The 14,620-nt window shown below is 36.7% G+C and overlaps 1 protein-coding gene across 1 annotated transcript in view; it reads right to left on the reverse strand.

The window, feature by feature from the left end:
- NALCN (sodium leak channel, non-selective) overlaps positions 1–14,620 on the reverse strand; it is a 235,677-nt gene that overhangs the window by 214,781 nt on the left and 6,276 nt on the right. The window contains exons 2-3 of the mRNA XM_069879312.1: positions 8,237–8,383; positions 5,828–6,010 (exon numbers count right to left, since the gene is read on the reverse strand). Coding sequence (XP_069735413.1) covers positions 5,828–6,010; positions 8,237–8,344 — 291 coding nt within the window. The 5' untranslated portion in view covers positions 8,345–8,383. The remainder of the gene's footprint in view (positions 1–5,827; positions 6,011–8,236; positions 8,384–14,620) is intronic.

The raw sequence follows: 14,620 nt of genomic DNA on the forward strand, positions 1-14,620 counted from the left end.
TGTCGAACTGATTTCTGTAACTTTTACCATTGCACTAAATTTACTACATTTTATACATTGTTATTTGGTGTGGTACTGTGATGGTCAAATTTGCATTTGTTCTTACAAGGCTGTAATTCACACACAAAACCAAAGAAGTAAATTACGGTTGCACACAATGTTAAACTTCCATATTCATTATACAAATATAAATCACCAGTAGCAGGCGGTAAAATATTTCCAGCTGAATGTGTAAATTCTAGTTTTATAATCTCAATGAATCAGAGGTTAGTCACTCACCTAGACTTTGCCTATGTCAGCAAACCTTCATACTCCCAGTATTCTGGCCAATACCTTATTATAAGTTTCCTGATAAGCACCAAGTAGCACAGTGTATTTCTGGCCTAATAAAATATTTCTTAGAACACAAAAAAGTGGTTGCCAAATAAGTAAATGTTTTCTGTGAGAGGTTAGTTGGTAACAAACCAATCACTGTTCACTGCACCAGCAAAAAAGAGATGCCCGACATCTGCTAAATCACTGATACTACTTTGTGTTATTCAGCCACCCTATTCAGCCACCCTTCACATTTGTGTTTTGCGTTTCAGGACACTTTGTGTTTCAGGATACTATGATTCAGCCTGTATCTACTAAGCAGACATAGTAGACCTATACTTAAGTATTAGGTAGGGAAAACATTACACCATAAAGATGGTCAAAATTAATTAATTTCTATCTTATGTGAGAGAATGAAAAACAAAATTAAATTAAGTAATCTCATGAAACATTCCTTAATTATTCGCTTAACCGAATGAATGATGACATTGGGCATCATATTAAGACTGGGAGACTTTTAAATCCATGACAGTGATGACTATTGTTAGCGCTCTATTGTCAAAAATAATTAAAAATAGAAATTTGATTTTGTTCAACTAAAACATTCCTATTCCTAAAATCCACGCTACTCTGGTGTCATTAAATCTTATGTAAAATTTGTGTCAAAACACAGCCTTTCCCCACATACCATGTTCTGATGTTCTCACAAGTCAAAGTCAAGAGGCCTCTGAGCCCTTACTCTTGCCTTCAGTCATCGCTGAAGTAGAGTAGTACTTTATATTTAATGTTTCTACTTCTGAGACAAAGAAACATTACATGAATGTTAATGCTAAAAGAACCTCATTCACCATTTTAATAAAATATTCTTTTTTATTTTACACACTCTGCAGCTTTTTTAATGTGTGGAAAGTCTGTGATATTAAAGATTATTTTTTAAAAGTGTTGTTCAAAAGCTTCTAAAGAGATCAGAATTTTTAATTTCTAAAACACTAAGTCTTTTAAAGATGTGCCTGTAACACAATTTAGTAGACATCTGCTAACATGCTTCATAAGCTATTCCTACACAAATAGTGACGTAGTTAAGTCATGTCATCCATTAATTCATGTGCTTCACAGAGAACAGAGTTTGCAGTGCTTTGAATTCATTAAAATGTGTGAGCCATAGAGAAGAGTTGTAGAGTAAAAATGAATATGAAAAACTGCATGTCTAGGAATGCAATACTTTTAAAAAATAACATTGAAATACTACTGTATTTATTACAACATATTTTCATGACTGAAATCTATATTCAAAATTATTTGCTCAGAAAAACCTAGTAAGTTAAACATAAATCAAAATAGTAAGCCATAGCAGTTTCGCTTATAATTATTTTAATAACTTGCTTGATGAAGTAATTAACAGCTAACTTTTAACGTCCTCAAACTATTCGGCCAGAGGCCAGGTAGTATTCATGAAAGTTAAGCTCTCATCACTGGTATTATATATTTACTGATTACATCTACTTGAAATACATTTAGTACTGTGTACATGCTGTTTTCCCGAGCTACTCTATCATTTTGCAGCGAAATCTATCACTGGTCAACTTTCTGCAGTTTAGAACATAATTCAGAATACAAGCATACAAATATGTCACAAGAAACAAAGTGACCTGGTCTAATTGAATCCTACAAAACTTCCCAAAACATTACAAGTTGTGTTATTGTTTGTACATACATTTTATACAACGTGGCCAGCAAACATTAGGCAGACTGTCCTAGAATTTTGTATTTAAAAAGATCTCCATCAGTAAGACATTATAGTCTGTTTTTCATTTTTTCAGAGATTAATTTCAAGGTAAAGACAGACATATAATTAGCATTAGTCCACTTGTTTATGACAAGTAGCAACAGTGGACAATACCGAAAACTATAATACAGGTATCATATCCCAAGCCTTTCAGTGCTTTCTTCCTAAGCCACGCCTATATACTGAATATAATTCATAACACAGCACATTGATACCCATTTCAGTTCTTCCAGAGGAGTCAATCTATCATAACACCTATTAAATGCAAACAGTGTATGCTACCAATAATAATAAGTATTTGTATACTGTCTTGAAACTGAAAGGACCTTGGACCCTGTAGCAGATATATCCTGTACTCTTACCTTCTGGCTTTCTTTATATTTTGTGCTCCCTGTCTAAATGCATGTCACTGTCTGTTGTCTTTGTAGATGGTGGATATCTATATGAGCAGTGCCCTTGTAATTCAAAGAGTCAACTATATGGATTGTCTTTGCAAATGGAACAAGCAACATCCAACACTCACAAGGTATAGGCAGCCCAAACTTTGCATAGATTTTTACCAGCACAGCAACAATTACCCAGAAGGAAACACAAATAATAATAGGCACATTGTCAGAGCAACGTTTCAATTTAACCTTCCTTCTGGAGTAACAAAACACTTGGATGGATGCATTTTATTTTGTCACTTAGTTTACACGAGGTAAAGGGAAACTTTTTACAGAGAAAAGGCCAGGATTTTCAGAAACTACTTTCCTTTTCTAAAACCCCTTAGGAACCAAAGGAGGTAAATTTCTCATTTGCCCTTCAAAGGTGTTAATTAGACTTGACTTAACATTTTCAAAATCTTCTTAGCCTAGCTATACTTACATTGTTATTAATTGGGACTTAAATGGATGGTGCCTACCTTCACTTTAAATTAGGTTTCTCACTGTTCTACTGTGCTCAAAGGTTTATTAGCATTTCAATTCCTAAGGCTTTTAGAGAAATACTGATTTATAGTAAAGCTCAGTAGAACCATATGGCAATACATTAACTGATCCTACATTCGCCAGAAGTCTTGCATGCACTTAAACTAGGACTACAGTTCATAAACAAATTTCTTATATAAAGATGTTTCACATGCAAAGATCTTTAATAAATTCTAGTAGGTTTCTAAACAGTGCCTTATTCTACTTTGATTACTACTGTCTTTGGAAGTCTGTGGATCATTATGTTCTTGGCAATTACAATATTTACCCAATATTTTACCTAGCATGTACAATAGAAAAAGTAAGTCAAACAGTTCACTAAAAAAAAGGATTATTCATTGATTAGCATTCAAAGAAACAATTTGATAACATATTGTAAAGACTAACTTTACTGTTTTGTCTGTCTTAAACATTTCTATTGTCTGAAGGCCTCGCCTGCGGAGCCAGGTCCAATGGGAGATGAGGTGTAGCGTTAAGCATTGCTCCCCATCCCTCGCCTGGCCAGGCTCATGGTGCTGAGGTGCCTGCTATGGGGGGAGGAGGCGCAGCGGCAGGCACTGCCTCCTCTCCCTCGCAACTTGACTGCCCTGGCTGGACCCTCCCAAAGGAGCTCCTGCATACATGTGGCATGACCACCCACTAAATGCTGATGGGGCACGGACTGATCTTATAAAAGAACTCGCAAGGAGCCACGCGATGTGCACGTCCATCACGCCAATTGAACAAGCCTGGACCACGTGGCCTGGAAGAAGCTGCTGCTGGAGTGACCACATGTTCCCGAGGAACTACTGGCTACCCGTTGCAGTGGTGACATCTTCCTTTTACCTTGTCTCTCTCCTTCCACTCTTGCTTCAGAATTAGAGAGTACAGGTAGCGACCAGAAACAGCACTTCACAAAGGGTTACTCTGGCCTTGTGCAAGATATGAAGACCTTTTCAGAATCACAGACTCATAGAACCCATCGGCTTTACTGACATGCAAGAAGACTACATCCACAGCCTTTCCCTCATCCAGTAAGCAGGTCACCTTGTCATAGAAGGCGATCGGGTTAGTTTGGCAAGACCTGCCTTTCATGAACCCATGTTGACTGGGCCTGATCACCTGGTTCTCTTGCATGTGCTTCATGATAGCACTCAAGATCACCTGTTCCATGACTTTCCTCGGCACTGAGGTCAGACTGACAGGTCTGTAGTTTCCTGGATCTTCCTTCTGACCCTTCTTGTAAGTGGATATAACATCAGCCAGCCTCCAGTCAAGTGGAACTTCCTCAGTCAGGCAGGACTGCTGGTAGATGATGGAACGTGGTTTGGCAAGCACTTCTGCCAGCTCCCTTAATGCCCTCCAGTGGATCCCATTTGACCTAGAGCCTTGTGAGAGTCTAATTCGCCAAGCAGGTCTTTAACCGTTTCCTCATGAATCATAAGAGCTTTCTTCTGCTTTCCCTCCCTGTCTTCTGGTTCATGAGGCTGAGTACCAAGAGAACATCTTACCTTACTATTAAAGCCTGAGGCAAATAAGTCATTAAGTACCTCAGGCTTATCCTCGTCCTTTTTCACTGACATCCCCAATGTGTCCAGGAAAAGGATGAAGATTCTTCTTGGTCATCCTTTTGTTGTTGATATATTTGTAGAAATTTTTCTTTTATTATCTTTCACAGAATTGCCCAATCTGAGTTCTAGCTGGGCTTTACCCCTTCTGATTTTTTCTTTACAATATCTCACTTCATTCCCATAGTCCTAAGATGCCTGCTCCTTCTTCTAAAGTTTACATACTTCCCTCTTTCTTCTGATATCCACCCAGATCTCTCTGCTCAGCCAGTCATCTTATTTCAGTCATTTTCTAAATATTAATATTAATATTAATGATACTTTAACTTTTACTAATAATATTCTTTAAGTGTGATGGCATAATAGCTTAGTTTGGCAGTGAAAAAAAATGCTATTTGCAAACTCAGAACAAACTGAAGAGCTAGGTACAACCTCAAATGTCTCTGGAGTCACCATACCATTCATGAATTAAAGGAAAGATAGCACACTGATTATCTGTTCTGTGCAATAGTGACATAGTTGTATCATCAATAAGATCTGCAGATGGATCTTCTATATTTAAGCTGAATTTGTATCTGTTTTGTAGAAGACTGGAAGCAATCATTGAAATAATGCTATAAAATAATGATTACAGAAAAATTCTTTAGTTTTACATTCTCCAGTATCATATATAGTTATACAAATTAGTACAACAACAACGGCCAACACATGGTAACTGAAGATTGTTTACCAGCCTGCATTATATTAAGGAAAAAAATCAGTAAAGTAAGATGATTTTCTCATTAAGTTCACAGTAAGACATATGTTCTTATTTAAATGAAGTAAACACACAAAACCACATAAGGCCTTCTGAAATGAAAATCAAACTACTATGTCCATATATAGATCTCTAGACATTCAAAAAAATATTCTTGCTAATGTACATGTAGCTTATTTTTCCTTTCATTCTTACATTAATAAAATGAAACTATCTATTTCTTAGCAGGAAACCATTTTTATGAATGCTGGTATTATATTTTAGAGGGATTAAGTATGCAGTAAAACTGCATCTTTGTCAACCTGTCTTTTCAGTTTATATGTCAATGTGTTGCCTGCAGTTAAAAACAACGATATCAAGAAGAGATGAAAGTTAAAAAACAAAGATCAAATGTCACCAGCATACATTCAGATAATTTTCTTAAGCACTTGTAGAATAGTTTTTAAGTGCCTACCTTTACTATCCCACGAATGTGCATTTTTGCTATCATCTCTGCAGTATAAAGAAACATCAACAGAGTATCGAGTGCAAACGTCACATATTGGAGAGGAGGATAATGCTCGAAGGTCTTCGGAGTGTTCATACAAACAGAAATAACACTGATGATGGCACAGATTCGTAGTAAAGAGTGCACCCACTGAAAAAAAACCCACCAAGACAAGGCAAGATTGCTTTGATGTTCAAAAAAAGCACAAATATTTAGCTTCTATAACTTGTACGGGCACTTTTTGTAAACACACATTTGCATTTTTCTTACACATCATGATACAGATATTAAAAGTCTTCATCAAAAAATAAGCACTCCTGATTTTATTTCATTTTTTTATATATACACACATATATATGGTTATATATACACATATACAAATTTATTAGTTAACTTAGGAAGTTGTATTATTCAGAAACCAAGAACTAAGAGCCAGGAAACTGAGAATTAGGATTCTATCATTTCTACTTTGCAGCTTTTGTAATCCAATTTCTTACGAAATGACAACTTGTCACATTTATGTGCAGACAATATGTGGCATTAGTTGATGTTATAAATTGAGTGAATACATTAAAACAAAATATCTGTGGAAAATTTTAGTTCCATATTTACATAAACTACTTTTTAAATCAAGTGATCGGCACAGGGACTAAAGGCATCATTCCGTTTATGAAAAGAATAAATGTAAAAGAGATGGTGTTATGAAAGCTACTTCTTAACATCAGGATTCACATTTGTTCCATTCAAGTTTCTAGAAGAGAACAGCTGATGTCTATGACTACTTAGGTCTCAGTCTCACTACAATCATTATCAATAAGGCTGATATTGAGTGCCAGTCAAAGTGGCAGGTGTAATTAAAAGGTAGAATGTACCAGTACAGGAGTTTGAGGTTGGATTTTTTTCTCTTAAATCAAAACACCATTGAAACATCTTGAAGCCAGAAAAGCGTGAGTTAGTAAAATCAAAACAAAAAGAAGAAAAAAAAGACACTTCACAAAGAAAAAAATCTCCAAACAAAACCCACTTAACTAAAGTGTATTTTGATATCAAGAAAATTTAGGAAGATTCAGCTAATTTAATACTCTATGGATGCTCATTTAAGTGTAATGATATTTGACCTGAATCAAATAGCTCTTCATTTGCATATTCTGTGCCAAACTAATAGTTTAGAAATGAAGGCACCTGATGAATGATTTCTCATGTCCTGCTAATACCCATTTTGCTTTGAATCATGGTTCAACTGAAAAAAAATCACATAAAATAGTAAAGTGTGGCTGATATAAAAAAAGTTGTCTGCCACAGTAAAATGTCAATATTGTTAATGCTAAGCAATATACAACTAGTCCATCAGTGTGACAAGAAAAAAATTATTCCATCAAAAATCTCTGTACTGTGTGCTGAGAAACATCGGCAAATAACTTGGCATATACTTCTGCAGTGACATTTTGAGGTTATTGCAGCTGTCAATATGAACAGTCTACTTGAGATTATTAGGCATGGATTAAATAGGTGTTGTTTTGCAAATGATTAAGTGTGAAAACTCAGCTGCAAAGCTGAAGGTATTTAGCAACCCTACCACAAATGAGATGATAGTTCCATGAAATTAATGTAATGCTAACAATGAGTATTATTTCAGAAAAATGGACTGGCTGCTTTTGCAAGGTAAAAATTTATAAACTACTTTAGGAGAAATGCAAAACACCTTCCTTTCAAAAGTATGACATTCAAAACACAGGAATCCCAGATGCACACTGACAAATAAATAATTTAATCATAATAACCATATTTAGATGTAAAGGGAATTTTATTAATTCTGCACGTTCTATTAATAACTCTACTCCCAATGAAGCTTTCCCCAGTTTCAAGTTGCCAGACCTTTTTACACTATCTGTTCCTTAGGGCAGGCTGTAGGCTAAATGACACCAGAAAAACGTGAGATGTATTTCAAAATAACTAGCCAAAATACACTATTATATTAACAAGCAATGTAAGAGGCAATATTTGAAAGTAAAAAGAGCTGACTGCTGGCTACCACTTCAGCAATTAAATGCTCCTTTTGACAATCTTTTCAAAAGCTCCTTTAATGAATTTAACTCCTAACCAGGGACACTGAAAAGATGACTGTTTAAAAAAACAATCAGTAGATGAACTGAGTGTTAAACACTGCTCAATGATCCCCATCAGTCTGCAAATACCAAAAGAGACTTTTTAATTTAGTTTTGGACTTTTTGCAAAAAATGAACTGGTAGATTAGCAACTGTACCTCAATACTTGTTTCTGACAAATATCTATCTTGGAATATTTTGTGAAAGTCATATTTTAACAACACAAGTTACATTTTTCTTAAAATTAGTAATTACGGAAAGAGATACCTACTGGTTTGTTAATCCACAGAATATCTGCATTGTCTGACAAAGATTCATCGGGACCAAAATCTGTAACTGGCTGGGCTTCCACCCTTGAACTTTGTTTCCTTTTTAGCATCCTGAAGTTAACTTCTGTTACCTATAAGCATGAAACCTCCTTGGGGAGAAAAAAGAAGACATTAATTCACTAAGACCATTTTATACATTTTATAATGCATTTTGAACAGTTTTATAAATAACCTAAAGCCTTTTGTTTTCAAGCACACTGCTTTTGTACTTACTGATTAACAGTATCTTCATTTTATTAAAAAGCTTTGCCTATATAAATCACTGACATGACTCTTGTTAGTATACAAATTTTAAACAGAGGTATACAACACAAACTATCATCAGAAATGTACCAATGATGGGAGAAAAATTGCACCAATACCCAAAGAATGTTATCACTGTGAACTTAAACACTGAATAATCATTGTATGGATTTGACCTGGAGCCATTTAATTTAATGGTGACATTTCCATTTATTACATCAGGCTAAGATAAAGTCCAACAAGCCAAAGGCAAACAGTCAATATTAAGCAGCCAACAGATGTTAATGTTCTTTACTGAAATCAGAAAAGCCTTCTTGCTATATACTATTAACAAGTATTTTTCTAATGCTGTTTTATGTTACCAATTATCTATCCAGCAGACAGACAGTTGCCTGTTTCTAAGGCTTGTGCTGACACATGGAAGTAAATATGTAGTTTCCATAAGGTTAAGCCAGGTCTCAAATTCCTGCGTGGGTGGTACTGACTGAGCCTTCTGTATGCTCAGCAATGTGAGACAGCTAGTGGACACTCCACAAGCACAGAAAGATGGGTTAGATCTTATTATTCGCTTTCCCACAGACTCAGTGCATGGATCGAAGAGTCTAAATAAATCCAAACTGATGAAGAATAGAGACTCTCCCAAGGCAGAACAGTCTGCTCATGAATACAAGTCTGTTATTCATTAAATACAATCCCTCAGGGACTTTACTTTCAGGAAAGTGAGGCAGAAGGAGAAAGCAAGATCCTAGGACTTTGTTCTGGACCAAACACAGTTTGTAGTTGACAACACTTTTGAAAAGTTTGTCAACATTAGAAAATCATAGAGTTATAGAATGGTTTGGATTGGAAGGCACTTTAAAAGATAATCTAATTTGACCCCCCTGCCATGGACAGGGACAACTTCCACTAGATCAGGTTGCTCAAAGCCCCATCCAACCTGATCTTAAACACTTTTAATGTGATGGAGAAGCCATAACTTCTCTGGGTAGCCTGTTCTAGTGTCTCACCACCTTCACTGTACAGAATTTCTTCCTTATTTCTAACCCAAATTTTCCCTCTTTCAATTTAAAACTTTTGCCCTCTTGTCCTGTCACTACACGAACTGTTAGTCACAGGCCCAAGTATCACAATAACGACTATAACATGAATGTAAGTGGCACTGTCCCTGATTAGTTGGAAGAAACAGTGGGCTCAGGACTGTATAAGTGCCCATGTGCTTGGTCTCACCTGGCGTTTTCATTCACACAGGCTGCTGCTTTCTGTTCAAACACTACACATCTATGCACCCTTGACTGTTTCTTCTTTTAGCTGTCACAGCAAACATAACCTATTCATATTCTTCCATGTCCCTCAGAGCCTACTTCTACTCTACTTTCTCTCTTTCAGACTGAACAGGTCAGCTCCTGCCTCTGTTAATTCCCTTGCTATGTTTTCAGAAGTGTGCTTTTCTGGTTTCTCCTATGGTGTCTCTCTGTATAGGATAAGCTCCATATGTGAGCTCCTTGCAAGAGTCTACAAAGGTTTTTCAGTAGCTTCTTTCGTATCTGTCAGTAAACTAAAACTCCTGATCATGATGACTCTGCCATCAGTACAACCTTGTGTTTAGTGGCCTGTAAGCACCTATCTCATATCTCCTTTCTGATATTTAAAAAACAAGTCTGAACCCTTAGTCATACGTATAGACCATAAAGAAACAGGGTCAAAGTTGTGGACTGATGGTCCCAGCTGGAGATGACATTATGCAATTATTCATATTTTAAAATAAACAGAATCATAGAATCATAGAATCACCAGGTTGGAAGAGACCCACCGGATCATCGAGTCCAACCATTCCTATCAAACACTAAACCATGCCCAAGAAATTACATAAAGGCACAAAATAAAGGATATATATTGGATGGTCAGTCACAGCAACCTTAGTACAAGTGAAATTGGTAAGCTGTGACTAAAAATATGCAAATATTGTAAAAAGAACATTATCAATTTTCTTTCTTTAACAAATGAAGACTGAAATAATATCCATATAAGTTGTATGTTCTCTTAACCTTCATGCTTAAATGTCACGTTCCAACTTTTTTTCTTATAACTGAATTTACTACTTTCTTCTTTTTAGCAATTTTTCCTGTTTTCTACTATTTATTTCTAAGCCAAATTTACTGACCTATTTTATCTACTTGGACCAAAGCTTAACTAGAAGCACTAGAAGCCTCAGAGATGTTAGTCTACTTTTTGAGGTTATGAAGCCTTAAAATGGTTACATTTAGCATAGTGATAAGAAGTTTACTGCAATGTCTTAGGAGCTGTGTTTCTCAAGACCTTAGGGAAAGAAAAAGAGACTTTTAAAAAATTTTTTTTTAATTCATCTGGGCACAGAAAATGTTGTGAAATTTAAATGTCCACAATGGATTCAGTTCACATACTTAAATATTGAGACTAAAGAGATCAGAATTCTTATTTTTAAGAGGTGGCCTCAAATAAACAAGTTGCCATATATATAAATTAAACAGAAAGGGGGAAACATTTATGGAATTCAAGAACCAAGTTGTTTACTTGTCTACTTGAAATGAGCAGAAATGCCCACAAAAATTGCAGAATAAAGACAACAAGACAAAAATCTTCTGGAAATGGTCTTTAGCAAGATTATTCAAAGTGTAGCAAGGCTGCTCTCAGGTTTTTGGGCAATTTATTGCTGTTGTTACTATTACTTTTATTTTTCCTGGGAACACACAGACTTTTACATGTGTCTGCTACAGTAGAGCAACACAAAGCCTGGTGCAGTCTCAGGACTCTGCTGTCTGTGTAAAGAATTTTAACTCCTGGACTACAGTCCCTTTTGCACCTGTTCCTGCAAGGGAAACTGGCTGAAGGCCAAGGAAGAGGAGAGGAGCTGTGGCATAAACTCCTTCCAGAGTGTGACACACAGTGAACACCACACCAGACTGTGCTAATGGGGAGGCTGTAGTTCTCCCTAACCCTAACTACAAACCCAACCTTGATGTTCCCATATTGATTCTGACACACGTCATTAGGTCTTTCCTTGTCCACAACCTGTTACTAACATGAAAAGCTTAGCACATTCTCTAGGATAGATTTCTAGCTCCGGAGTTTTTAAGAATATTGGTTGCAGGGCAAAAACTGATTTTGATATAAGAAAATATGGAGTTTTGGGGCTACATTGACTTGCATTTCTTTGGAGTATTTTCTTTACAGTAGCAATAAAAATCCACAGCACATGTGTCAACTTTCTAAAGGAGGAATGTAGTGTCTTTGCTTTTAATTCCTTCCTCTATTTTTAAAAACAAAGACAAATTAAAGGAAGAAAACTAAATAGAAAATTACTTACACAATGAGCCCCTTCAGATCCACTTGGTCAGCCTTTTCTCTTCCTCTCTCTCCCTGAACTTTCAGGTATGTTCAGTAACTGCTACACTGTCTAAACCACTGTTACCACTAAATTCACACCTTCTGCTAAAATTAAGTATGCTAGCACAATAGCTTGTGAATTTATGATCAGCTGTGGACTTGGGAAAAAAAAAAAGCCTGAAGAAATCCTAATCCCAGTTTGTGATATCCACACCAATCAAAAGACACTCTTGCTGCCACAAGTTTGCACTTCCTACAAAAATCAAAAGACAAATTTTAGAAGGTAGCTGATCCTATACAACATCAAAAACTGAGAAATCTTTTTCCTGTCTATTAAGTAAGTTCACTGTATACAGCATAATGCATTCAAGAAATCTCTATCACAAAGTCAGGAAAACATGCTTATAAATGCTTTGGCAGACAAAGAAGTCAATTGAAAAATGACTACACAGAAAAGGGAATAGGAAAATAAAGCATATATTGCTACCTGCAACTTAGGGAGAGAGTTCAAAAATCAGACAAATCCTTGGAATCAGCAAGGTCTGGCTTCCAACATACTGCTTTCTCAAAGTCTATTGACTTTGCCACCTGAGATCATGAGCACTGCCTGAAGGTCCTCCCAGGGCCAGCCACCTGCAAGCAGTCTCTTCAACACCAATTCTCCCTTTGAAAATGTCAATTTCCTTTCCAACTTTTCCCAGAGCTCAGACACACAAAGTGACACATGCACTTCTAAAAGAATAACTATCCTAAATCTTTTACTCTCTGTGAAAGCTAAAATGGGTGACGGGAAGAGGACGTAAACACCCATATGCATAGCATGATGGCAAGACCCTATTTCTGCACTATACATTTAAAAAATCCCCAAAATACAGGCTACATTAAAGAAGAAATTGCTCTTAACTACTGTATGGATTATATGGTTATAGGAAAAATGTAAAATCTCATTGTTTCATCTCAACAGCCTTCTCCTTTCCCTCTTAGAAAGTTGTTGTTTCTCTACTGCTTTTTCCCTCCATCCCAAGTTCTTAGATCCCTGCTTTTGTGTGCAGGTAGAGGTGAACAACTTCAGTGTTTGTTTTCACATAACAAAACACTTTAAGTAAGCAAGTTATATACATGATAGTACAGATATATTTAATTTTAGAAGGGTAAAGACAGAACTCCAATGCATACAATCACATGGAGCGCTATAGGCTTGAGGAAGAGTGGTTAGAAAACTGCCTAATGGAGAAGGACCTAGGGGTGTTGGTTGACAGCTGGCTGAATATGAGTCAGCAGTGTGCCCAGGTGGCCAAGAAGGCCAATGGTATCTCGGCTTATATCAGAAAGTGGGGCCAGCAGGACCAGGGAAGTCATTGTGCACCTGTACTCAGCACTGGTGAGGCTGCGCCTCCAATACTGTGTTCAGTTTTGGGCCCTCTCTACAAGGAAGACATTGAGGTGCTAGAGACTGCCCAGGGAAAAACAATGAAGCTGGTGAAGGGGCTGGAGAACAAGCATTGTGAGAGGTGGCTGAGGGAGCTGGGATGGTTTAGCCTGAAGAAAAGGAGGCTGAGGGCAGACTTTGGAGGCTGTAGTGACATAGGCGTTCATTTCTTCTCCCAACTGACAGGCAACAGCGAGAGAGGAAATGGCCTCAAGTTACACCAGGGGAAGTTCAGATTAGACATCAGAAAAATTTCTTAACTGAAAGGGGTACCAAGCACTGGAGCAGGCTGCCCAGAGAGGTGGTTAAAATCGTGGTTTAAATACCAGCAACCCTGGAGGTATTTAAAAGAAGGGTAGATTAAGTGCTCAGAGATATGGTTTAGTAGTAGAAAGGTATGGTTGGACTCAATGACCTCAAAGGCCAAGTGATTCTACAATTCTAAGATTCTGTGACAGATACCACTATGGATGTTAACTCATAACTAGTTTCAAGGAAAATCTTATTTCAGCACTTTTTCTCTCTCTGTGTTATTGTCATCACATCTGATGAGATGTCCTAAAAGATCTCTTCGTTATTTTGTACATGTTATACTGCTAATAGCTGGCTGAACTTCAATATTTATTAAAACTAAACAGGATTCTTAACAAAGAAAGGATACTGTAGGATACATACCAAAAATCAGTTACATGCACATTTTAAAATTATTTGGATGCAGGTATTAAAAACAGCTGGTGACAACTTGTACTTACTAATGGGACCTCAGAACAAAAATACCAGACTAGGGTTCATGGATTGAGAAAGTTTTAACAATTGCTTAAGGCTGCCAATTTAAGAACATCTAGTCTGAAAACAGACAAGTGTCCACACTAGCTCTTTGTTCCCAACATGTCTCCTATGTCTTGTCTTATTATAGGCTAATGACAATCCTCACACAATATCTCTTTCTTAAATGTAAGTTCTTCCTCTTAGACCTAGTCAAAATAATTCAGACCTACTCAGCAGACAGGATCAAATATCATGTACAAAAGCATCTTTGGTGGACTACAGGGAAGAAGTGAGATCATGCAGAGGAAAAATCAGGAGGGCTAAAGCGCAACTAGAGCTCAGACTGGCCAATTTGGTGAAAGGTAATAAAAAAAACTTTCTCCAAATACATCAATACTAAAAGAAGGACCAGGGAGAATATTTATTCTTTATTGGATGCAAAAGCAACAACTTTGACAAAGGATGAGGGTAAGACCGAGGTACCTAATGCCTTCTTTGCTTCAGTCTTTAATAGTAAGGAAAG

Source organism: Phaenicophaeus curvirostris, chromosome 1, assembly GCF_032191515.1.
Source record: "Phaenicophaeus curvirostris isolate KB17595 chromosome 1, BPBGC_Pcur_1.0, whole genome shotgun sequence".
Lineage (NCBI taxonomy): Eukaryota > Metazoa > Chordata > Aves > Cuculiformes > Cuculidae > Phaenicophaeus > Phaenicophaeus curvirostris.